The sequence below is a fragment of the Notechis scutatus genome, chromosome 1 (genome assembly GCF_049901735.1).
Source record: "Notechis scutatus isolate UNSWTSFEM ecotype Mainland chromosome 1, rNotScu1.2, whole genome shotgun sequence".
Taxonomy (NCBI): domain Eukaryota; kingdom Metazoa; phylum Chordata; class Lepidosauria; order Squamata; family Elapidae; genus Notechis; species Notechis scutatus.
In genome coordinates this window covers 158505441-158531159 of record NC_142009.1, presented here as the reverse complement: position 1 = coordinate 158531159, position 25719 = coordinate 158505441, and the positions used below count along the sequence as shown (strand labels likewise).

General features: G+C 40.2%; 1 protein-coding gene across 3 annotated transcripts in view; it reads right to left on the bottom strand.

The window, feature by feature from the left end:
* Positions 1-25719, bottom strand: part of LOC113422628 (cytochrome P450 2K4-like) — a 109057-nt gene that overhangs the window by 16358 nt on the left and 66980 nt on the right. For 2 of the 3 annotated variants that reach the window (XR_015746423.1, XM_026683717.2), the window contains exons 1-5: positions 21727-22033; positions 19556-19718; positions 13587-13736; positions 2495-2655; positions 1599-1772 (exon numbers count right to left, since the gene is read on the bottom strand). Coding sequence is in view for 2 of the 3 variants with exons in the window: in XM_026683717.2 (XP_026539502.2) it covers positions 1599-1772; positions 2495-2655; positions 13587-13736; positions 19556-19718; positions 21727-21909 (831 nt within the window). In the remaining variant the exon portion in view is untranslated. Of the gene's footprint in view, positions 1-1598; positions 1773-2494; positions 2656-13586; positions 13737-19555; positions 19719-21726; positions 22034-25719 lie in introns of those variants that run through there. The other variant, XM_087949150.1, reaches the window with a different exon arrangement.

Sequence of the window (25719 nt, the reverse complement as noted above, 5' to 3'; positions counted from 1 at the left end):
TTGAACTTGGTGATCATTGTTGTTATTTTTATTTTATCACGTTAATGTTATTTTTATGTCATTTTATTGTATTTTATGCCTACTTTTTACTCTTATCTATAATTTTAGGTCTATGTGCTTCTATGTAGTGTTTTCTGATCTAATGGCCATAATAACGATTTATTGTTGATCAGCTTGGACTTCAACAACATTTTCAAAGAACACTGCTATTTTTCAGGTGTTTCATAAAATAAACCATTGTTCTCTTCAAAGTACAACAGGAGTTTCACTATGTTTGGGTTAAATTCCAAGTCTTCAGGATTATATATATGCTTCATGTAGCAAGTGGGAAGGCACCCTAGCTGTACCATTATTCTGTCTTGTCTACATTTGGTAGCAGCAAACATGCAAAATCAAGCAAATTATCATCATACAATCAAAGTATTGTAGAGTAAGAAGAGATCATAGTAACCATCTTCTCCAACTCTTTGCAGCATTGAAGGAATATCAATTAGCCCATCTGTGAAAGATCACTTTAGTCTTTAAGAAAATCTCCAAAGATAGAGAACTCACAAGCTGCATACAGTAGACAGATGATTCCATTATTGTACAGATCCTACCATATTTTCCTTATATTTCAACAATATTTAGATAGCTTCAACTTATACCTGAAATTTCTAGTCCTACTTTGAAATTTGAAAAATAGCTCCCATCTACCTTCTGGGTAACTTTTCCTAATACCTCTGAATGTAGCTATCATGTCTTCATTAAATTTTTCTCTCTCCAAATTGAACATCCCAAGTTCCTTCAGCCTATTCTCATACGGCATGTCCTCACATTCCTGAATCATCTTTGCTGTTAGCCTTTGAATTCTCTCTAGCTTATCATTAGCCTTTTGAAAATAAGGTCCCAGAATTGAACACAACATTCTTTCAGATGAAATGTCCAGTCAGTAAAATTCTTAAAGATTTCATTAATTTCATTAACAATCTCCAGTTCTCTCTGCCAGGCCTCCATAATAAGTGCCAGGCCAGTGGTTAAGTCCCAGATAATTGATGTTTTTCCTACATCCAATCTGATATGAAAAAGCAGGACCTTTAGGTCTCATGTTTTGAAATCACATCTTAATGTTTTCAGACTATAGCCAGAAAAGAAGGGACACCAACCATTAGCTGCCCTCCATCCCCTGCAAAAGTCAACTTGCAATCCTCCACTATCTCTTCCCCAGTCTGAAGATTTTAATATTTATTCCACGCCTGCTCCAGCCCACATTCTCTGCTGTCTCCCTGATGTACCTGATTATATACAATAAAATGGTTATACCAAAAAAAAAAATCAAAAAAAAAAAATCAACTGGCCCACCAAAGGTTTGATCAGAATATACATATTGAAGGTCTCTTCAATGCAAACAACAACAATAATAACAAGAACACAGTAAATTGGCTGTAATTGACATGATTGCAGGCTCTGAAACAAAGAATGATTAGAAAGGACAACAAATTTGGTCCCCCCTCCTGTTCACACACACACAAATTTCTAAAGCAAGAATTTTCACCAAGCACATGTAAAAATACTAAAAAACACTTGTACTTCAAGGCATATATAAAATAATCCATTACCTCTCTTTGCTGAATAAGAAATGAATCAATAAAATTCCTTGGGTCATTTTCATCAAGATTTTTGACATATTCTATGAAGGTAGTCTGTAGGAAATCATGGAACTCCTTTCTGTTATTTGTTACTTTTTTACGTGCACCCAAAAGGAAGCCCAACATAGGAAATATGTTATATAGCTGAAAGAAAGATGAAGAAATATATATATATATTAAGAACATTGAATAATCTGAATACAGTTGTCAGACATCTTAAAGCATTTTAATGAAAATGATGTTCCATAAGTCAACAAAAATAAACCCCAATAATAAGCAAAAGCAGATAATTGAGGAAGCTATACATAGTCAAAATTTCAAATTCACTAAAGCCCAAATCTCATGAACTAAACCTCCATACAATTATTGGAAGAAGAAATGTTCATTTTTCAATATATTCTTAAATGAGTTCCTCATACTCGCATCCTGTTGATTCCCAAACAAGCAATGAGAATGGTCAATCTAAGAAATTGAATGCAAGTTCAAATCAAGGAAACTATGTAGTACTTTTCGAGTTGTGGAGTAAAGTGTGTTTGTGTGTGAGAGAGAGGGAAAGAGATTGAAATGGCATTTTCAATAGAAGGCTGCCAACCCTACAATTTGAGTGCATTCAAAAGTAACATGGACATTTGCTTATAGAAAGAAGAGACAGTCAGTGATGTCACAGCCGAAAAAAGTGACTTGCATACTTACATCAGATATTTCAATGCAACTATATAAAATTTGAATCATGATATCATGTTCATTTTATTATTTGAACACAATCTTGCTATGACAAGCAACATGCTTTGCTTAGCAATAAAGCAAAATGATGTACATCTGCCTACACCTCACATATTTTTTCTTCAAATGAAATATTAGATTACCAATATATTTGGGGTCCCTGAAAGATGTATATTTTCAGTGATTATTTCCAGAAGTCGTAGAAATGTGGGATCTTCATAGTCATAGCGCTTCCCAAGTAGAATAGAAACTATGATGTTGGAAACAGCAGCAGTTATAACTCTTTGGACATCAAATGGATTTCCTGGACAACAAACAATAGATCAAAATAGAATTCTGAATGAATGCTGAAAATTTGGTTATTACACCTGAGAATATAAAGAGCCGAACTGAAACCATTTTGTGTTCACAGTCTGAACTTTTAAAGCTCAGAACATTTACGTAACGTGTTTTCTGCTAGAAAAAAATACAAGATTGCAAAACTATGTACTTGGCATAAGTTAGAGGTATGTGCTGGGGTGCTCTGACATTATAAATCACATTAAGAGATATTAATGTTCTCTTATAATCTTCTGGAATTTGAATAACAGGAAATCTAACTATAATGACAATGTTGGGAGTTGTCCATGGAAGGTTGGAACTTTCTTATGAAACCATTGTATAATGTCCATATATGGGAAACAGGAAGTGTTATGTAACCATGTGATTTGATAAACCTATATAAGCTGTATTCACTAAATGGGGGTGTCTCCTTCTCTCCTAAACATGGTTTTAGAGTCAAGGGGTCCACACTGCAGTATTTTCCTAATAAAGCATCCTATGGATCAGATTATCAAAAGTCTGTTGATTCATTTTTATGTACTTCTCACAATTGCTAATGAATTTAGAGTCAAAATCAGCTTACATAAAGGGAGCATATCATAGAAACTGCAGTCAATGCTGATAAAATAGAAGGTATTTGAATTTAAAAATGTGAACAACTACTTGAATGGAAACTGATTGTCACAGAGGCACAACTGTATTTTTATTGTTCATACATCAGTAATGGTTTCTTTGCAATTGAGGAAGTCCTTAAGGGTAAACTCTGGATATAATCTCATTAAATGATCACAGTTTTAAAAAGCAGATGGCTGCCAAGTTTCAAAAATATTTCAATTTGGATTATTGTAGGGTATTGGATGGGAAATGCTGGGTTACAATGTGTGGGATTGTTGGAGGAAGGCATGAGAGGCATGGTGTTTTGGTGGAGACTCTGGAGCCTATCTGGTTATGTTTGGCACACTCTGGTGGAGCACCAGTTTACTGAGTCAGACCTTGATCCAATGTGCTAGACTTCAGGATTCAGACTTCCTTTCAGGCTGTTGGCAGTGACAAGAGAGAGATGTACTGGTTCTTTGCTTCTGCTGATTGACATCACTGGTGGGAGCTGCACCAGGAACCCTTTGGAGGAAGCTTGCTCGATTATGCTTACTGGTGCAATGCAGCTGGCAGCTGATCTAATGATCTAAGTGCTAAAGCCCACTGTAAGTACATAGCCAAAAAGGCATTAAGAGTTGTTAGCTTAATCCTATGTAGCTTTTTCTCTGGTAATATCACACTACCAACTAGAGCATACAAAACATTTGCTAGACCAATACTCAAATACAGCTTATCAGTCTGGAACCCACATTACGTATCTGATATTAACACAGTTGAGAAAGTCCAAAAATATTTCACAAGAAGAGTTCTCCATTCCTCTACTCGTTGCAGAATACCTTATGCCACCAGACTTGAAATTCTAGACCTAGAAAACCTAGAACTACGCTGCCTTCAGTCTGATCTAAGTATACTATATAAAATCATACATTGCAACGTCCTACCTGTCAATGAATACTTCAGCTTCAACCATAACAATACAAGAGCACACAATAAATACAAACTCAAGGTTAACTGCACCAAACTTGATTGCAGAAAATACCACTTCAGCAACAGAGTGGTCAATGTCTGGAATACTTGACTTCCGGTTTGTTCCTCGTCGGTGTCGATGCAGAATCCGCGATCGTGCACAGTTTCGCCCGAGCTCTCTTGCTGGAAGGTCCCGATCGGGACTGGAACCACCCTGGTGGGGTGGTGAAGAAGGGGGAAATCACCTGGAGGGTTGAGGAGAGCCGCAACTCTCATCCCTGACAGGAAAATCCCTCCCGAAGGCAAGCTGCAGCAGTGGTCTTAAAATGGCCACTACAAAGACAAAGAACATTCCGGGAAACTAAGTTTTGTGCTGGAGAGAGAAGTAGCAGGCAGAGTGTGAACCAGGCAAAGGACATTGCTTTTGAGGTACCCCCATATCAAATTAAAGGGCTATTTTGGAGGAAAGTGTGTGGAAGCGGCGACCAGAGAAAGTGAGAAAGAAAATGGGTTTTTGGTTCCAGTTTGCAGGGCTTCAGTGACAGACAGGAATCCGTGATCGTGACTGGGCTCGCCGCTGGAGCGCCCCGAGCCGGCTGGTTTCGGGGCTAAACCACCCCGTAGAGGTGGTGAAGAGGGGGGAGATCACCAGCAGGGTCGAGGGGAGTCGCATCTCTCCTCCTCAGCTGGCCAAACTCCCTTTCCCGAAGGCGGTAGGAGTGGTGGTCAGAAATGGCTGCTTCAAAGAAGAACTCAACCGGAAAAGAAAGTGCAGGAGGAAGATAAGAAGTAAAAGTTTTTGGCTGATCGGGTTAAGCTGAAAAAAACAACAATTAAGGTACCCTGGAACAAAAGATAACATTGCTCCCAAAGAAGGTCAGAAGCAACGAAAGAAAGTGAAAAGGGAAATATTTTTTTTCTTCTCTCTCCTTCCTTACATTGACAACTAAGAGATCGGAATAAGAAATCGGAAAAATCCGCTTTGGCATCAATAGGCAATTAAGCTGAAAAAACAACTAAATGCCAAAGGGACAATAAAGATTTCTGGACATTAAAAACTTTTCCTTTTATAAGCAGGAAGGGGAGGAAAAGAATAAGGGCAGGATCTGGAGGGAGGAGACTGCCTGGACTTCAAAAGAATCTAAAGTAAAGCTTCAACAAGACTTCTAAAAGATACATTTTAACTGAGATTTTGCAACTAAATAGTAACCCCAGGAAGAGAAAGTGAAAAAAAAAAGAAAGTGTAAAAAGAAACAGCTTGCGTGTATTTGGATTGTCTGGTGACTTTTGGATTTTTGGTTATTATATTTGAATGACTAAAACCAATTGGGTGGTTGTTTAAATTTTTTTTACAATGGCATCGCTTCTGGATGAATTGAAAATGGAACTTAAAAAATACAAAGAAGATGCACAAGAAGGGAAGGGCTCTTTTGGCTTTGTTTTTCAATTCTTAGAAATGGAGATCTGCAACTACGAGAAACAACAAGAAAAGACTGCAAAACAAGAAGACTGGGACAAAGAAGAAGCCATCTTTAATGAACAAGTAACTCTATGTGAGGAAGAAAGGGGAAAGGGGGGAAAAGAGAATGGAAAATTTAAGACTAAAAAAAACAGCCAAAGAAGGGAAAAATAATTTGAAAAGTGGATATAATGTTGGAAAGCAACAGAAAAGGGGAATACAGAAGAGGGAAATGGAGGTGGAGAGACAGGGGGGTAAAAAGGGGAGAGAGAAGAAGAGAGGGAAGAAGGAAAGGAAGAGAAGTTACAAAGGCTTGGAGCAAGATGTAAAGAAACAGGACCTATTTAGAGATAATGGGTGAAAATCTAACTGAAAAAGGGATTCTGTGAAGGTACATAAGATTGTATTGTTATATTTGCAATAGAAATAATTTTAGAAAATTGGAAACAACATATGATTAAAAAGAGAGATAAAGTAGTTGTGGTTTGGGAAAATGTTTGTGGTTTGGGGAAATGTTTGTGAATAAAATAAATGAAATAAAATAAATGAGAAAATTGAATTAGGAAGGAACGGGAACATTTTAATTAGTCAATGTTTTATAAAATATAAGTGAAGGGGGGGGGAATTAACTATGGAAAGTTTATAATTGTTCCCATAGAAGTATGATATTTATCTGAAGAGTAATATGCAAAATGTTAAGATTTAAATGAATATTAATATTGATGATAGAATTGAATTGGAATGGATTGTTGTTTTAATTATATTATACATTTATAATTTGTTTTCTTTTTTCAAGAATACAGTGTGTAGTTTTAGAATGTGCCAAGCAGAATCCGAATGGAAGTTATGTATTATATTGTGTTATAATTTTAGGGGAATGATATAAAGGCGTCATACTCCAATCAGTGATTACAGGAGAAATTTTGTTTAATGAGAAAAGATAGTAGACAGTTAAAACAGGACAGACAAAGAATATAAGTACAATGATTTGAATTGAGATGAAATAAATAAAATAAAATTAAGAAAGTTAAAAGAGGGGAGAAGTATGTAGAAAATGTAGAATAGTAATAAGATATGGAATGGAATATAAAAATTAGCATGAACTTGAATTTGTGTCTGTACGAAGAGATGTAACCCGGGATTATGCTGCTTTCAAAAAAGATGTTTTACTTGTATTTCTTTTCTTTTTGTGAAAACTCAAATAAAATTTACAAAAAAAGAAAAAAAGAAAATGGGTTTTTAAATTTGGATTTGATTATTTTACTGGACTAATCTGGAGGAGAAATGTAAAAGAAAATACATTAAAACAACAAAGGTTTAAAAATTACACTGGACAGATATTGAATTGTGCGCACTTAAAGGACATAACTAAATGCTGGAATTGAGTGTGTTGAAAAGAATAGCTAATGATTGAAATTAGCGAACTTAATAAAAACATCATGTTCAACAAAGAAAGTTAAAAAGAAAAAGACTCAAGAGTGCCACCTGATGGTATAGGAAAACTTTAATATGTTTTAAAACAAGCGTCTGGTCTTTCTGAGACTTTGGATCTTGGAACTTGAAAGAAAATAAAAGGAACTTTATTATTGTCATAGAACCACCCGGTAATTTGGGAAACAGTTGGGAGGCTAATTAGAAGATGTGGAATAAAGATTCAAGAGTATGAATTGTTGAAAATAAACTCAAAAGATATTGGCTGAAATAAGATACTGGACCTGGATTGAATATATCTATCAAAGAAGAGGATTTCAACTATTAAGGAAGAGGAAAGAAAAAGAAAAAAAGGAGAAGATATAATGGAGGAGCTACTTGTTGATATAAGACTGGACTTACAAGACATAAGATCAGATATGCAAGATACAAGGGACATGATAAAAATTAAACTTGAAATGTGTAATTATGTATTACAGAAATTAGAAATGGTGACTCAGCATACACAAGAACACAATAAACCAGAGGGGGAGGAGTTCTATAAAGAAGAAGCCAACTTAGAAGAACAAAACAAATGTCTGGAATACTCTACCTGACTGTGGTTTCTTCCCCAAACCCCAAAAACTTTAACCTTAGACTGTCTACTATTGACCTCACTGTTAGATCAGGGAGGATCGGTTCCCAGAGAGACGCGAGACCATAGTAACTTTCAGCTCTTTATTTGTGTTCAGTTCAGTACAAGAAAACTGGAGCCGCGGCAACCCTTCATATAGGGATTGCTCGTGGCTCGGCGGCCAATGGCAGCGCTTTGAATCTCCCGTGATCGGCTCGGCCAATTGCGGTAGATTCCCAGCGTGCCAATCACGGCTGCTGAGTCAACCAATCCGGTTGCGGCCCGTGCGGGCCAATCAGGTGTCAGGGTTTGGAGTATGCTAATATAGCACACTCACCCCTTTCCTAAGAGGTCTGTAGGGGGCATGCATAAGTGCACCATTGTGCCTACTGTCCCTGTCCTATGGATTCTTTTTATTTTTCTTACATGTATCCATTTCATGTATTCATAACTACTATATGTTTATACTTATACCTATTATCATGTAAGTGATTGACAAATCAAATAAATAAAATAAATGAATGAATGAATGAGTGGTAGTAGAGACCTGGTTTTTGGTGGCAGTCCTGAGGGTTTTCTTTTTTCTTTTTGTGACAGCAAGCAGTAACAACAGGAGTGTTTTGTCTGTGTTGATAGTCAAAGGTTGGGGGAGGGTTTCTCCTGGGGTGGTGAGCGAGGTTATGTGTTAGGCAGCAGTGGTGCACAGTCACAAGCTAGCAAAATTTGGCTTCTTAATTATGGTGGTGGCTTGACACTTAAGTAGATTTTGCTGAGGACTGGTTCCCTATAGCTTATTGAATGGAGAGCTTTTGCTTCTCTTTTTGGGAAATCAGAGCAAGATGATATTGGGTGAATGAACTGGGAAGAATTAGTAACAGTGGAGGACTTGTTCTTGTTGTGGATCACTGTATGGGAATCATCTTGTCTTCATCATTCTTCATCACACCAGAAAGGATGGTGTGATGACCATGTTGTGGTTCTGTCAGATTTTGTTGTCTGAATGTTATCCTCTGATTACAGGTTACGTTGTGGGCAAAGATTGATTCTCCCTGTGTAAGGCACTGATTCTTCTGGTAAGACCATGGGATCTTTGTGTAGTCTAGATGTAATATCTTGGTGGAGTGGCTGAATAGCTGACGAATAAAGGGTAGTGTTTGTGTTCCTGGGCACTGAGAATGAGTGTTAAAATGCCCAGGGACCTAGATTACTCCTGTCCCTTCAGTTGCATATATTTGGTTGAGAGATGTGGGAATTTCATTTTTATTATTACATTTATTTGCTGCCCATCTTGTTTCAGAGTGATTCTGGGCAAGGATCCCCTATTTGGGGAACTAGGTTGTGGGATATTGGGACCTGGGGGATTAGGGGTGGTTAGTATATCTCAGTGGTTACAGAGGAGGTATGGTGGGAGAGGGGAGATAGGATGTTTTTGGAAAATTCTATCCATGTGTCATATACCACTATAGCTCCACTTTTGTTGGAGCTTCCTAAACTCAACTCTATTTCCTGAGCAGCAGACTTACAGAGGCCCTGGCTTTGGCTGCTGTTATTAAATGTCTGGTCAGTCTGTAATAAGGCCTCCCTCATATATAGTTTAATCATGGATAAGAGGGTTCGTTGGGTGGGCGAAAATCTATTGTCCTTGTTCAGGGCTGAGCAAAGGAACTTGCAGAGTACGTCACAGATAAAATAGCTCAGATTTGCTCTTACATCAAATTGTGAAGATGCCTAACCATTTGAGCCTGATGAATCCCTCAGATTCAAAGTGGCCAGGGTCTTCATGACTTTTAGCTTGTTCATTAGATCCATGCCACTCCTGTTCACTTGTTCACTTGTTCATTAGATCCATGCCACTCCTGGATGGCTAATGTTGGGGTGGAAGTTAATCTACAGGTAGCTAAGACTTTTCATATTGAGAATTTATAGCCTAAATGAAGATAAAACAGCATTTGAAGACAAGAACAGATAATTATTGGAGTGAAGATTTTAAAAGAATGTGGATAACTTGGCATTAATTCTAGAAATCCCACTAGACAGATTTGAGAATGGAAAAATTAAAGGACTTTAGTTTATTAGCAAGTCTCAAGATTAATAGCCAGAAGACTAAAATGGTAACAAAAAATATGAAACCAGAAGATGAAATCAAACTGAGGGGGAAAACTGGTTTAAAGTAATATTTGGATATTACTAAGACAAATATGAGTTGTATGTTATTTTAAAATAATGATTTTAAGGAATGAAATTTGGAAAGTCATTTTAATATGGAAAAATGGAAACATTGAAAACTACAAATTGTTTGGGGGGAATTTTGTGATAAAAATGAATGTTCTGGTAATAATTACATTTTAATTTCAGATTATGCCCGTTTTAACAACAGATTTACCATTTAAACAGTCAGTACCCAGAGATAATATTTTATTTCATCTGAAAATTCTCAGATCATTCAACATAAATATATTGCTATTCTGGGTTGCAAAAATTTAAACAAACATATATGCCAATGGTTATCTCTTTGCTGCTATCCCATGGTTATGCTGATTTTTGCAGCTCTGATATTGTGTGCTAGACTCATCCAACATATTTTATAAGCTGGGAGGGGGGAGGGGTTCAAGGATCAATATTCTGGAAAATATGGAATGATTTTCTCTCTATATAGGGTATCAATTAGGTATGATGATGAATAGTGAGGAATGTTGTACATTACCCAGAGTCACTGTGTGTGCATTTGGCAGTCAAATAAATCTGCTTGGTAAATAAATAAATAAGTGTCCCAATTTCAATTTGATACTTATAACTGAATTGAAATTATCATACAGAGGAATTCAGTGTTGACAATTAATAAACAGTACTTTTGTTGGAGAAATTGGTAGAGTATAAAGTACAGTATATCATTTCATGCACCTAGATGATGTGTTTATGTTCTTTGAGAAACTGAAACATTATTATTATTGACCTAAAGTAGGAAGGAGCAACAACTCCAGTTCACAACAAGCTTCTATCCTTATATGGATAATTATACTCTAGCAATCCTCCCTTATATTATACTGAAGTAGTATAGTGATCAAAGTAATATTGGCTATTTGCTTTTATTATGAATTGCTTATGCTACTATATATTTGTTATTGATTAAACCAGTGGTTCTCGACCTTCCTAATGATGCAACCCTTTAATACAGTTCCTCATGTTGTGGTGACCCCCAATCATAAAATTATTTTCATTGCTAAACTGTAATTTTGCTACTGCGGCCTGCGGGGGAGGTGGGAGCCCTGGGGTCAGAGCCCCCCTCCCCTGGCAGAGCCTTGGTGCTGGAGTCAGATGGGGAGCGGCCTGAGGGAAGCCCCAGAATGCTCGCCCAGGCCAGTGCCGCTCCCCCCTCCTCTGTGTGGGAGAAAGGCTCCAGGACCCCCCACAAGCAATCCCAGCATAGGCCAAGGGGCTCCGGCCATAGGGGAGCCAGACTCTGGCTTGAGTTGCAAGGAAAGGACCTGGGGGAGACCTGGAGGTCCCCTGTGGGCCTTTCCACGCCACCCTTTGGCCTCTGTTGCCACTTCCCATGGGGTTTCCCTCCCTTCTATGCCCATGTGAACAAGGTTTCTTCAACCTCTTCCAGGGGACCCAATGGCCTTTTGGCCCAAAGGCCAGGCAGCAGCTGCAGGGGCAGTGGGATTCTTGGGCTGTCTCCAGCCTCTTGGGCAGACGCTCTAGAGGGGGCTGCAGTGGGGGAGGGATGCTGAGCTGCCTACGTTCGCCTTTGCTGAGGTTGGCCGGGGGGAGTGGCTGGGCTGGGCCCAAACAGAGGAAACCACCCACCTCGCTCCAGCCCTGGCACCCCTTTTGCCCACGGGGCTCGCAGTGCCCCTTTGCCCACCCAGGTGAAACTTTTCCACCCATGCGGATGCCTCTCCAGAGACGGAGCGCTTCGCCCCAGTGCTGCTTGCCTGTCCAGCCCTTCCCAGAGCCCCCAACGGCAAGCCTTGGAAGAGTGGTTGCTGGGAAGGGGATGCCTGGCCCCGGTGGTCCTGCAACCCTGCTCTTCCTACCCCTGCCTGGCTGGGAGCATTGGCCAGCCTGCCCCAGGCCGTCTCCCTCTGTCACCATCAAGAGAAGGGCAGCGGGGCTGGTCTTTCTCCTGTGGGAAGCCCCTCCCCTCCTTGGGCTCCTTCCACACCTGGCCCAGAAGGGCAGATTGATGGTGCCCCCGGCCAGCCCCCCCAGCACCGCTTTCTCCTCCTCCCGATTACAGGTGAAGCAGGAGCACCTGGGTGGCAGGAGGCAGCCGCAGCCTCCAGGCTTGGCCTCTCTGCGCTCTCTGACTGTGGCGGAAGCAGGTGGGCCGCGCCCGGCCAGACACATGTGAGGCCGGGCTGAGCGGCAGGCAAGCTTTCTAGCAGCCAAGCTGCCCTTTGTCCAAGCGGCCCCGCTTGCTTCTCCTCGCCAGCCACGGCTGAGCCTCTGCCCGAGGTGGGGTGCCTGAGCACAGAGCCAGCCGAGGGAGCCTGGCTGCTGCCCAGGAGCACTTCACCCGGCCAGCTGCGAAAGTTGCATGCCTACTTATGGTTGGGCTGCGCGTGGACACTCACCTTCCAGCGGTGGGGGACAACGGAAGTAGAACATGCCAGGCTGATGTCTCGGTTCCTAAGACCATAGAAAATATGTGTTTTCTAATGGTCTTAGGCGACCCCTATGAAAGGGTCGTTCAACCCCCAAAGGGGTCACAACCCACAGGTTGAGAACCGCTGGATTAAACCAATATTTGCTGTTTGCTTCTGATATGATATACTGCTAGAAATCATTTGTTATGAATTAACCTTTGTTATTGGCTCCTGCTTATATTGTCAGAAATTAATTCTTAGGAACTAATTCTAGCTTAGTAAATTGTAACTTTGATACTGGTTGGGGTTAGTGCAAAGTTGTTATCTTGCTTCTATTTCTCTCTAGGCACATCCTTGAAAACATAAATTGTTATCCAGGAATATCAGGCCCATAGATAAAGGAACCAGAGTAGGGAGTTACCTGAAAGCATTCTGCTGAATAAAAAACTTGGCTAAGGAGGGGAAAACCTTCCCACAGGGCTATAAGGATGATCCATAGACAAGGAGGGCAGAGACAGGGGCCTCAACAATGAAACCTTTGAAGATAAAGACCCACGTTGGTAATGAACCTTTGTCTCTAATTGGGTAAACTTTGTTTCTAACTGGAAAAATGTATATAATACTCTGAGCCACTCTCCCAGAGGTGTGGCTATTCCTTACATGCTTTTTTGCCTGTGGTTTAGAAATAGTTTCACCCAGTCTTTTTGCTTTGGCCATAAATAAAAAGCTATTATTTTTTGCAAGCCTTGTCTCGAGTCTCACTCTCTTTGGCATCTCAGTGGCTTGGGGGAACTTCTGGGACGTTACAATAACAAATTAGTAAGCCTAAAATGTTCATTTGTAAGAGATTGTTCGATTGTACAAAACTAACTATTCAAGAATTTGAAATAAGAAACTATTCCCACGACGAATATTACCAGAAAGGATGTTGATATCCTGTCAGCTTATTAGATAGACCAGACAGGAAACATGATCAGATGAGCTAATTCTAGTTTATTGTACAGTTACACTAACAGAATTTTGTAAGTCTGAAACTGCTTCTCTCCATCCATCACTTTTCCAGCCCCAAAAGCTAAGGAAGACCTTTTCTGAGCCTCTTGCCCTACCCACATTTCTACTGTGCTCTAAGCTGCCTTTGACCTGCTGATTCCTTGGCAGCATTCTAGTTGCTCTGTCTCTTAAGGTATTATGATTTCACACTCTTCATTTGTCCTGAAAGCTACCTAGTAAAGCATTAGGGGGAAATGAAAACCCACCTGCATTAGCCTTAATTGCCTTTGTCAAGACATTACACTCTTCAATGATTTTGTCTTCAATAGTCCTCTTGCCCATTCCATAGTTCCGTAATGTGGATAATGTGAATCGTCGCATCACTTTCCAGTTCTCACCATGAGAAAAAATAATACCTGAAATGAGAAGGTTAAGACAAGAAGTCAAATTTAAAATCCATTTGTAACAGCAAAGTATCACCATTGTAATGCATATTATCTCTTTTGAAGGTATTTCCACAATTGTTAGATTATCAAATATAAAAGATGTAAAAAAACAGGTTGTTTCTTTTTTAAAAAATATATTTTTTATTTCATCCAAAACCAATTTAAAATACAAAGCTAAAAAAAAAAAGGGTAAGTACTGAACCGGTAGTAACACCGGTTGAATCCCACCCCTGACTAAATCTATTTGAAATGTATTGATCTGTTTTCTATATGTTATATTAATGACAAAGCAGTTAACAGGAAGAACAATAATAGTAAAACAGAACAAAATTAAAGTTTCAAAACTGTTAGCAAGCTGTTACTGTAATCCACTTATAGAAAATTTCTCCTGGCATCTTATCTATCCCAAATCATTCTAAAAGTTATAAATAGATCATCCTGGGTCAAATAACCATGTTTATTTCTTAATATAATCTCTTTCTGTTGTTTAATTAAATATAGCAGATTCTGTCTCCAGAATAGGTCTATCTTTCAATCAAAGTGCAAGCAAAAGTAGCTTCCAGTTAACTGCAATAAATCCATCTAGTCTCCCTCCATCTTCATAGAGGGGAAAGGACATTTTGACATGAATCAATCTAACCTTTGCTCTTTGCATCTGTTAAAGAAGTTGCTTGTACTGTTTTGCTAAGGATGGAAATCATTTGTTAAGAATTCATTCTGCAAGAGAATTGTATCCTTTTCTATCTTGTTTCTCGCCTCTGCAATTTGCTTCAGAGCTAGACACATCCTTGGAGACAATTCCCAGGAACATCCTGCTCCATAGATAAGCACGGGGTGGTGGTGGTGGTGGTGGTGGTGGTGAGGGGGGGCTGCATAGGAGCATGAACACACAAGGACAAGGGATACTGTGTAAAATAACAAAGTATGGACAGAGCATGGACAAAGAACATTCCATGGATAAGGAAGGGGAGGGCATGAGCAAGACATTGCCCACATTAATAACAAACCTTTGTCTCTGATTGGATAAACTTTGTTTCTATCAGCGTAAAATGTATATAACACTCTGAGCCACTCTCACAGGGTGTGGCTATTCCTTACATGCATTTTGTCTGTATGTTTTGGACATAGTATTCACCCAGACTTTTTGCTTTGGCCAAAGAATAAAAAAGCTCTTATTTTTGCAAGCCTCAACTCGAGTCGCACTCTTTGGCATCTCCGTGGCTCAGGGAAACTTCTGGGACCTTACAGAGGAAAGAAATTTGTCTCTCTCCCTTCCGTGATGTTGAAGAAATGTACAGACTTAAACTTTAGAACAACAGATGAAATCCACTTTGCTGGTTCTCCAGCCATGAGACTTGTGTCCTTGACCTGGAACCAGATTAAAGTCTTTTAGTATAGCTTTATTCACATTTGTATAGCTTTGTTCAGAGCTTAAATTGTTTTGGACAATGATTATTGTTCTATCGCCAGAACAAAGTAGACTCGAGACTGGAGTTGAGTTCAGCTCTTTATTTAACTGTCAGTAACTTCAACTAAAGTCGAGCCGCGGCAGCCCCTTTTATAGCGGCTGCTCGCGGCTCGCAACCAATGGCATTTATTTAAAACTCCCGCCGCTTAGGCGGCCAAACAGAACTGTCGTTATCTACCAATCGCGAGGTGGCAGTATCTGTCCAATAGGAAGGCAGTATTACGAGTATGCAAAACAAGTATACTACACCCCTCCCCTCTTGGTTTGATCCAACGTTATGTGACGTAGTCGTGTAAGTAGGCGGGGCTTTTGTGGGTCCTAGTTGACCTGCGCAGTTCAGTCTCTGCATTGACCTCGGTCGGTTCGGACAGGCTCTCCGTCTCTCCCGTTCTTCTCTCTGGAACCTCCTGGAAGGGTGATTCAGCTGTGCCACTCCCACCGTGCTTTGTTGGTTTGGTTGGACGGGCGTTGTCGCTCCCTTCTGGCATGCTTGGGCAGGTAGAGTCGGCTCGGCTGCTTCTTCCCTGGTTCTCCTCCAGCTCTTTTCTTTCGAATTCGCCAAATGGTAAGTAGTTTTTATTTCTTTTTGGGTTTTCAGTTTCTGGTTGGTGGTTTGTTAATGGAGGGTTTTCCTTTCCTTTATTATTTAAGGGTCCCCCCGCCCTCTCTGGTTTTATTATTATTGTCTATTTGGTTTTGTGAATGTGTTTGCACCATGTTCCGGGGTGTGTCGGTGTTGTGTTCGATGTGTCGAGACCGTAGTTGGTCGATGTGTCTTTTCCATGTTCTGCCGTCAGTTGTCTCTAGCCGGTACGATTGGGGGCCTGTGATTTGTGTTATCGTGGCCAGTAACCACAACGGGTCTCTGGTAAGATTTTTTGCGTATACCAGGTCGCCTGGTATGAACGTGCGGTACTTACTGGAGGAGTCTGGTGGCTTCTTGGGGTTGTAGGTGGGGTGTAGTCTGTCCAGATATGTGCGCAATTTTCTGCCCATTAAAAGTTCAGCTGGGCTCTTGTTTGTTGATGTGCACGGCATTATATGTCGAATGGTGAGCATGGTATTGATTTTGTCTTGCATGTCGCCCCCTTCAAGTTTTTCTAATGCTTCTTTCATGTATCAAACCATGCGTTCCACCCTTCCGTTCACCGCCGGATGAGCTGGCACTGTCAGAGCATGTCGTATACCTTGCTCTGCGAGGAATTGTTCAAAAGCTAAAGCTGTGAACTGTGGGCCATTGTCCGATACTAATACATCTGGTAGACCATGAGTGGCGAAGAGTTTCTTTAGTTGATTAGTGACGGCTTCAGTCGTTGTTGAACTCATGATGCTGACCTCTAACCAGTTCGAATAAGCATCAACGATGATTAAAAATATATCCCTTTGTGGGTCCGGCGAAGTCTATGTGGATCCTTGACTAGGGGCCTCTGGGTGTCTCCCAGTCAAGGACCGGTGCTAAAGGAGGAGTAGGTCTGGATGACTGGCATTTATTACATGTTCTTACCCAGGTTTCGATGTCTTTGTCTATTCCTGGCCACCAGACGTAGCTTCTGGCCAGGGACTTCATTTTTACCATGCCCGGGTGTCCCTCATGTAACATGTTCAGTACGTCTTCTTGTAATTTTCATGGAACAACAACCCTATCCCCCCACAAGATGCATCCTTTTTCAATTGACAGCTCTGTTTGGCATGTTTTGAATGGTTTAAACATCTCGTTTTTGTCGTTTTCCGGCCAGCCCTTCCCCACCCAGTTCAGGATTTGGGCCATTATTGCATCTTTTGTGGTTTCCCTTGCGATGTCCGATGCGGTGATGGGCAGTTTCGATATTGTTTCAATTTGCAGGGTGCGTGTGGTGGGAGCTGAGTCGTCGTCATGGTCTGGTAGGGGTGAGAGGCTCAATGCGTCAGCGTGGGGTATGGCTTTTCCTGGCCGATAGACGAGCTTGTAATTGTAGGCTGCAAGAAATTCCGACCATCTTGTCATCCTTGGAGACAGGATGTTGGGAGTGGCCCTGTCTCCTGCCAGGATTCCTAGCAGTGGCTTGTGGTCGGTAATCAAAGAAAATGTCCTACCATAAAGATATTCGTGAAAACGTTTTACCCCCGAGATAGCAGCCAAAGCTTCTCTATCCAGTTGGCTGTAGTCTCTTTCAGCTTTGGACAGCGTTTTGGAATAAAAGGCGATCGGTGCCTCTCTGCCATCAGGTAGTGTGTGGCTAAGTATTGCGCCTACGCCGAATGGTGAAGCGTCGCAGGTGACAGTCAGTGGTAGCGTGTCGCTGTATTGGATTAATACAGATTTGGATGTGATTAAGTCCTTAATTCTTTGGAATGCAGCTTCTTCTTGTCAGCCCCATTTCCAGCTGGCTTTTTTATCGAGTAGTCTATGTAGTGGTTCCGCTATTGTTGCCTTCTGCGGCAAAAAGACATTATAAAAATTAATGAGTCCCAAGAATGCCTGCAAGTCCATTTTGTTTTTGGGTCTGGGTGCTTCTTTTATCGCCCGTATTTTTTTTCCAGTGGGGTGGATTCCTGCTTCATCAATAAGATATTCTAGGAACTCGACCCGATTTGTGGCAAGTTGGCATTTTTCTTTTTTGACCTTGAGTCCTGCTTCTCTAAAGTTTTGCAAGACTGCCCTTAGCCGGTCCTTTAGTTGTTTTTTATTTCCGGCGGATATCAATACATCATCTAAATAGGGAACCACCCCTTTTAGTCCGTGGAGGAGGCGTTCCATCAGGCTTTGGAAAACGCCTGGGGCCACGCTGACACCAAATTGCAATCTGTTGCATTTAAAAGCCCCCCTATGTGTTACAATAGTTTGTGCCTCTGCCGTCTCGGAAGCAACCGGCAATTGTTGATATGCCTGCGCAAGATCGAGCTTTGCAAAAAAAAATCCTCCCCCCAACGAGTGCAAGAGGTGCTAATTTGTGCCACCTAATTTGTGCCACACTCCCGCAATTAAAACAAAAACCAAAAACACTGATATGGCAAATTTCAGGAATCACCCCATACATCCCTGGACAGTTTGAGCTTTTGGAGAGATCACTGAAGCTGCGTTTGCAATGCCCTTGGTGAGTGAACAACTGAACTATCTTGTCATTCAGCTGGGGCATAGCCCCATAAAGGACTCTAGTGCCAACATTCTAATTTCTAAGCATTTTTCTTCTTCTTTTTTGTTTAGTTTTATGTCTGACAGAGGCTTTCTTTTAGCACATAATTAATTTTCTGCTTGGAATAAATCAGTATTTTTGAAAATATTTTTGTTATGACTTTAGTAAGGATGATGGAATTGTGATAATAATTAGAAAAGAAATGTGAATGTTCAGGGACTATTTAGTTGGGAACTGAAGTTGTGTGGACTGATAAATTTGAAGAAAAGTTTTGGGGCTATTTGGAGAATCTACATTTGAAATTCTAAGGTTAGTTTCCTTTGCTTTACTTATTATCTGGGAAAGTTATTCTTTTATTTTTCAATATGCAGAGTAGCTAAGGAGGATAAACAAGTGTAATTTGATGCTTTCTGTAGTTCTTTTTAAAATTTACATAGGTTATTCATTACTGAGTAGCTGTAATTTGGCTTTTAGTCAAAAGTGGAAGCTCTTGTCTTATTTTTTATTGGAAAAGAAAGCTTTTGTCTCTTTTTTAAAAATATTTTTGCTTTTGATGAGGTGTTGCAGTCAAATGTGTAAAATTGGTTGGCCCCCTGAGAGCTCTCCCTTTGGTTTTTAAAGTAATTTTCAACAAATTTTAAATCATCCTTTACATTCTAAATTTTCTAAATTTTTAATTTCCATATGTTGTTTTTTATATTTTAACAATGTTATTGTACACTGCCATTTCCATCACTAACTGGACACTAAGAACTGGCTCTACAAATTATCGGTTTCCATCAAGGTTAGACCATACTTTGCATCAGGGAAGAGAAACTGGCAGAAATGTTGCTCAAAGGAAAGGAATGGATAACTATGTATATAAGGATAAAAATAAAGAGAAATACATGCATAACATTGGGACACTTCACACCAAATTTTCAAAGAAGTGGAATCAATCCTGATGTGTATGTGGGTGTATGGGTGTGTGTAGGGTTCAAAATGTTTTTACTACAATTTTGCCATTACTTTTTATTCTCTAGTTCCCTCTATTAACAGTTGGGATCAGGCCAAAATAGCAATAGCAAATATTGCTTCTCTGTCTTGTTTGGATTGGCAGAAGCTCTCTGAGGTTATTGCCCAGGAAAAATTCAGGTGAAAAGTCCTACAGAATACCAATCACACATCTGAAATTATTGTCATCTGTGATCCAAAATGAAACAACTCACCAAAGCCCTTTGAAACATCCCTAAAAACGGGGACGGAGGCTCTCTCTGCAAATGCATCTGCTTGGTTCACTAGAGCCTCTTTGACCGTCTCGTAGCCAGTCAGTACCACCATCTCCTGGAATCCCAGTCTGAGGCAGAAAACGGGACCATATTTTTTGGACAACTGAAATTCAACAGATGAAAAACAAAAGACTATTTGATCAACAATTAATAATAAATCATGTACAGAATATTGTTTAAACTTTAATGTCTCACTATTCCAAGACTGAGATCATGTTATTTTCTGCTTTTGCTTTATGGCATGTTATGATGCTGTATTTTTATGATTTTTAATTTTCATTTTATCTCATTTATTATAGTGTATGTGTACCAAATCAAAATGAACCTCATATAATAAGATAGTTCTTGCACTCCAGACAGGGGTGGGATTCTACAGGTTCGCACCTATTCGCTAGAACCGGTTGTTAACATTCTAAGCAGTTCAGAGAACTGGTTGTTAGAAGAAATTACTGGCCTAATCCTGTAAGGAAGGCAGGAAGGAAACATTCTGGTGTTGCTTACAGAAACTGCCTCTCCGTTAACCCTTATTGCATTCTTGGCAGGACTGGACTTCCTGTCTCAGGAACGTCTCTGGAGTTTTTTTCCCCTCCTTTGCTAGTACTTTGCTTGTGTGGAGTGACCATTCAAAGTTACAGTGGCACTGAAAAAAGCGACTTATGACCATTTTTCACACTTACGACTGTTGCAGCATCCCCACAGTCATGAGAGGCCAGGCGAGGAGATGTGTGCCTCGATGTGAGTGATGTTGAGTTGGCCACGCCCAGCAAGTCACATGACCACCAAGCTATGTCCACCCAGTCACATGACCACCAAGCCACACCCACCAACTAAGCTACTCCCACAGAACCAGTTGTTAAAAAATTTGAACCCCACCCCTGACTCCAGATGATCATGTCAAATTGATAAATGTTTCTCATAAACATTCCCATAAAGGACTCAACTACATAGGACACTGAAGATAAAGACTGCACAAGAAGTTTACTTATATTCCAGCATTTTGCAAAGCTGCCTTGAAGCCTCTATTGCTGGACATAGAGTTGAATTTTACTTAAAAGAGACTCTGCCCGGTTGTTGAAAGGACCATACAGAAACTTTCCTATTGTGCCTTTGTAGTTTCTTAAGATGGTCATGGGAATTCCTTAAGGAAAGAAATTAAAATAGTTTTTCATAAATGACTCTGAAAATCAGAAAAATAGCCCCCTCCTCTTCTTAAAAAGCTGTAAGAAAATCTTGCACCTAATGTTGCTCCTTGCAGAAATTATTTTAATTAGAATTTTGCTTAAAACATAACAGTGCCTCTAAGAACATACATATGAAATCATTCAGCTTAACAGCATGTATATTTCCATGGATTTTGAAGCAGCTCTGCAAATCTGAATAAACAGTTACAAAATTTTACATCTCATAATAAATGTCAGTGAAGACTTTCAGTACTCCAGGTAGAGTTGCCTAGAAGTTGAGTCCTGGCAAGTGGACTTTTTTTCTTTTTTGGTTTGAAACTTTTGGCTGCTTATCCAAGTAGCTTCTTCAGTCTGAACAAGTTGGGGCAGGAGACCCCGTATAGTTAAGGACACTCCAGGGTAGTTAAGTGAGTATGCAGAGAGTTGATAAGGGTCATTGGTCAAAAATCCTTCTCCTAGATGGGTCCTAATAGCCTATCTAGATTAGGTGAGAAATAGCAATAGTACTTAGACTTACATACCACTTGGAACCAGCCTGGAGGATGTATAGTATATGGGGTCCCAACTTGAAGCTATTTGTATAAGCAGCCAAATGTTTCAAACCAAAAAAGAAGAGAAGTCCAGTTGCCATCACTCAATTTCCAGACATTCATTTACAAAAAAAATTTATTTGAATAATTCTTCCTGGACTCATAAATATAACAGAATAACAGAGTTGGAAGGGACCTTAGAGGTCTTCTAATCCAACCCCTTGTTCAAGCAGTATATATTCAAATATTAGGTAAATCTCATTTTTAAAATATGTCCATAGACATTGAAAAACTTCAGCGAACACACAAGACTTATCTGAGCAAGTTATCATATTTTTGTGTTATCTCAACAAATTTTGACAAAGAATGGTAAAGATACTTGTTAATCATCATGTTTTACCTCAATCATTGTTTTGTAAGGCCTCTTCAGATCCATCATGTGCAGATTTCCCAAAATGGGTATAGTCCTGGGTCCTGGGGGGAGATTGGGACAGCTGGGTTTCCAGGATCTTTCCTTTTTCAAAAGGAACATAATTGCAAGAATAAATAGTAATACAATTAAAATTGTTCCAGTCCAATCCATTTCCTTTTAGTAATTAGTTTTCAGTAATAATTACAATGAATTCTACAAACTGAAGTGATACAAGCATGTATTTCAAAGCACTGAAGTAGGCATAGCCTAATCTACTCGTTCTACTGAATCATCAACATGCCCTGTATAAGAGAGAACCTCTCTTCTTTCCCTTGTTTTCTCTCTCCTCCCCATTAACGTGACCTGAACTGCATGGTATCTATGAAACCTTTGGAAACAAGTTTAAACTGTGCAACAGTCCAACAATTAGGACAGATGTTAATAATATTCTATATAGCCTTCATGTAAATGTTTCACTCAACAGTTAAGAATCCCAACAAATGGAATTAAATTAAGCAATACTGGGTCCGAAGAACGAAAGACACATGCCTTCTTGAGTAATTATATCGTTACTTATTGAGCCAATGTTTTCACATTGGATTAATGATAAAGAATTTTCCATGTCTTTGTGAGTAGGAAAAAAGTTTTCTTATTTGGCCACAAAGGTTTTGTAGGAAGTCTCCTCCCCCAGAGAATGAAATATTTTGGGGAGTATTAAAAGAGGCAGAATACTATATTTCTCTAAAGGAGAAATGGAGAAAAATCTTAACAAAGGCAAAAAGCAGCCCCAACAGCCTCCAGCAGATGCCTGAAGCAGGGGTGGGATTCAACCGGTGTAACAACTGGTTTGGGGAGTGTGCGCTTTGCCCTCACAGTGTTTGCAACTCACCTTCTGCTGCAAGCCCTGTGTGTAAAACAGCTGACGCGTGGCAATCCGCTGTGCTGCACGAATCAGCTGAGCTGGAAAATCCAGAAATAAAGCACAGACTAGAGCCAGGGTGGGCAGGTGGGCCCAACAGCTGATCATTGGAGTCACTAGTTTGCCCGAACCCATAGAATCCCACCCCTGGCCTGAAGTCTTTAGAGATGGATATTTTGTACCCATCAAGAAAGACTGGGCCAATCTATTCACAAACAAAAGATCTTCAGCTCCGGTTGATTAAGGGATTAAGAAAGACAGGACATGACCTTTAGGACATAATAGGATGAACCCACCACCTTTAGAATAGCAAAAGACACAAGCAACTCACTACATTGTTGTTGGTTCTGCTCATCAATAAACAGAGTCCTTCTTTCCAATCAGACTCCATTTTATTTCCAGTCCCTTTCTCCCGGCTTGGAACTGGAGCAGATTTTTCTTCCAACAGGTGTTTTTTTTTGGACAAACTTTCTCTCTTCTTGAGGCACTGGGGTCTCAGAGGCCTATCTGTATGGGAGGAGTGGGATATATGTTGTAGGTGAGAGCTGCCAGACAGCTAAAACCTCTCATCTAAATTGGCATCTCCCTTGGCATTGCACAGTGTTGGCACAAAAATGGGGGCAATGTATGCAAATTTTCGTATGTGACTACCACTGGGCCCTTTTCATTTTTTCCACTTTATATGCTGAGAAAACATATTTGTTTGTCAGTCCTTCCCTCCCTTTCTCCCTGAGGCTACTTAACTTTTCTTTGCTCTGGCATTTCTTTTGAAACCCTGAAGATAAAGCCGTCCCTCTTGCTTGCCCTCCCTCCCTCCCTCTCAAGTGCTTCAATTAAGAGAGAATCGCCCTGGCTCCAGGTCCTTCAAAGCAAACCCCTATGAGGGGGCGGGGCTTAGGTTAGCTTCACAGGTTACCCCCCCATCTCCTCCCCCCCAAATCTGGAATTAAGGAGAAACTTCCTGACAGTGAGAATAATTAACCAATGGAACAGTTTGCCTTCAGAAGCTGTGGGTGCTCCATCACTGGAGGCTTTTAAGAAGAGATTGGACAGGCATTTGTCTGGAATGATATAGGTCTCTTGCTTGAGCAGGGGGTTGGACTAGAAGACCTCCCAGGTCCCTTCCAATTGTTATTCTATGTACCAACTTTGGGGCTAATACATAATCTGGAGGTCTTGGATCCACAATTTCATGATATTTGAACTTGCTTAAATATCACTTACATCCATATTTAGACTGAGAGACCCTTGTTATGCACGTGTGCTCTCAGGTAACTCATTCACACACATACTGCCCTGGAAAATTGCCACACTCAAATCAGTTTCAATTGAACACTGAGGCACAAATGGTTGTTTAGAATACATGGGGACCCAGTGAATTTAAAATAACAGCAAATTTACTGATGACAAAGTATATCTGCTTGCTCTTTCATACACATACACTCTCTCTCATCCACACTTATGCAACATCCTCAACTAGGATGCCAGATGCTAGCCAGAGGGATGGAAACCACCAAGTCTGAATCAAAAATGAGTTAAAGTCGGTAGGCTTTAGGACTCCTTTTATTCCCCCAAATCCTTGCTTTGTTGTTGGGGAGGGGCTTACCATGCGTCAAGACCCAACTCCTTTGTTTTTTAGCTGCTGGTGAGAATTGGGTAGGGGCTCAGGCCCAACTTTCGTTCTTTTGTTTCCTTAATAACTTGGTTCCATTCCCTGAAGGAGCTTTTCCTGGCTTTTGTCCATCCTGTTTATGTGCTTTTACTGTTATGAACTAACAAAAAACCATTTAATAAAACTTATTAACATTATGTTAAGCAGGCTTGAAATCCTGCACTTTGGATTGGCCCTTGGATAGCGAACTGGGATTGGTCCTCACGGAGCAACCTGATTGGCTATTAGTTTAACATCTTTCATTGGGCAAAAGTTAAGCATGTGGACACAGGTCATTGGTTAACAGGTCAGTAGCTAGCTCTATAAAAGGGCTACTGCTGCCCAAGGGTTTTGCTCTCTGTTTCTGATCCTTAATAAAGAGTTGAAGTTCACTAAGTCAATGACTCGTTTCAGTTACTTGCACCCATGCCCAGAATATAACATTTACCGCCTTTAGTTATGGTGGCTTTGGCCCAGAATTGGTTTTCAGCAGGTTCTGACCAGTTCTGGAGAACCGGTACTGGAAATTTTGAATAGTTCGGAGAACCGCCTCTGACTGGAGATTTTACAGTAACCTTCCCCTGCCACGCCCACCAAGCCACGCCCACAGAACCAGTAATAAAAGCATTTGAATACCACCCCTGCTTTGGTCTTGTCTCACAACCTCAAGAGTCATTCATGGTCTGGTCACTGCACACTTGCACTAGTGCAATGCACTCTCATACAACTGCCCTTGAAGGCCACTCAGAAGATGCAGTTCTGCTTCTTGAACTGCGTCGGTATACTGCTAGGAGCAACTCAAAGTGCTGGTTATAACCTTTGAAGCCTTTCATAGAACAGGGTTCTATTATTCAGGGACCACTTATAACCTCCTCTTTTTGTTTAGAAAAATTCACTGAAAGTTTCTCTTGAAAACCCAAAACAGTCCTCTTTCACACAGAGGCATGTACTATTTATTTATTTATTTATTTATTTAATTTGTTTAATTAATTAAAAGCATTTTAAAATACACAATGTCCAAATTCAGCTAACTCCCTTTATCTATTTTAAATGCTGATAATCCAAATTCTTAGCAAACTTTTTTGTTGTAGATTATTTTTAAATGTTAAATCTTTATATTTATTTATTCTCATTTCCCTTTATTCAAGCTTCACAGAAAAGGAACGCTCACCAGGATAGTAACCAATGATAGTTACGCTGCTGCTCAGAAGATCTCTATAGCTTTTAAATGGTTATGATGCAAATACGTTTTAGAAATGGGCTATGGATTGACCTAGTACCCTTTGCAGGCTCCCTTTGTAGGCCTGATATTTCTTGTTTGGTCCCTAATGCTTTATTGTTTCCTAACAAGGAGCTACCTTCTGGAGTACACACAGGCAATCTTTTTTGTCTTCTCTTTGAAGAAGTTTCA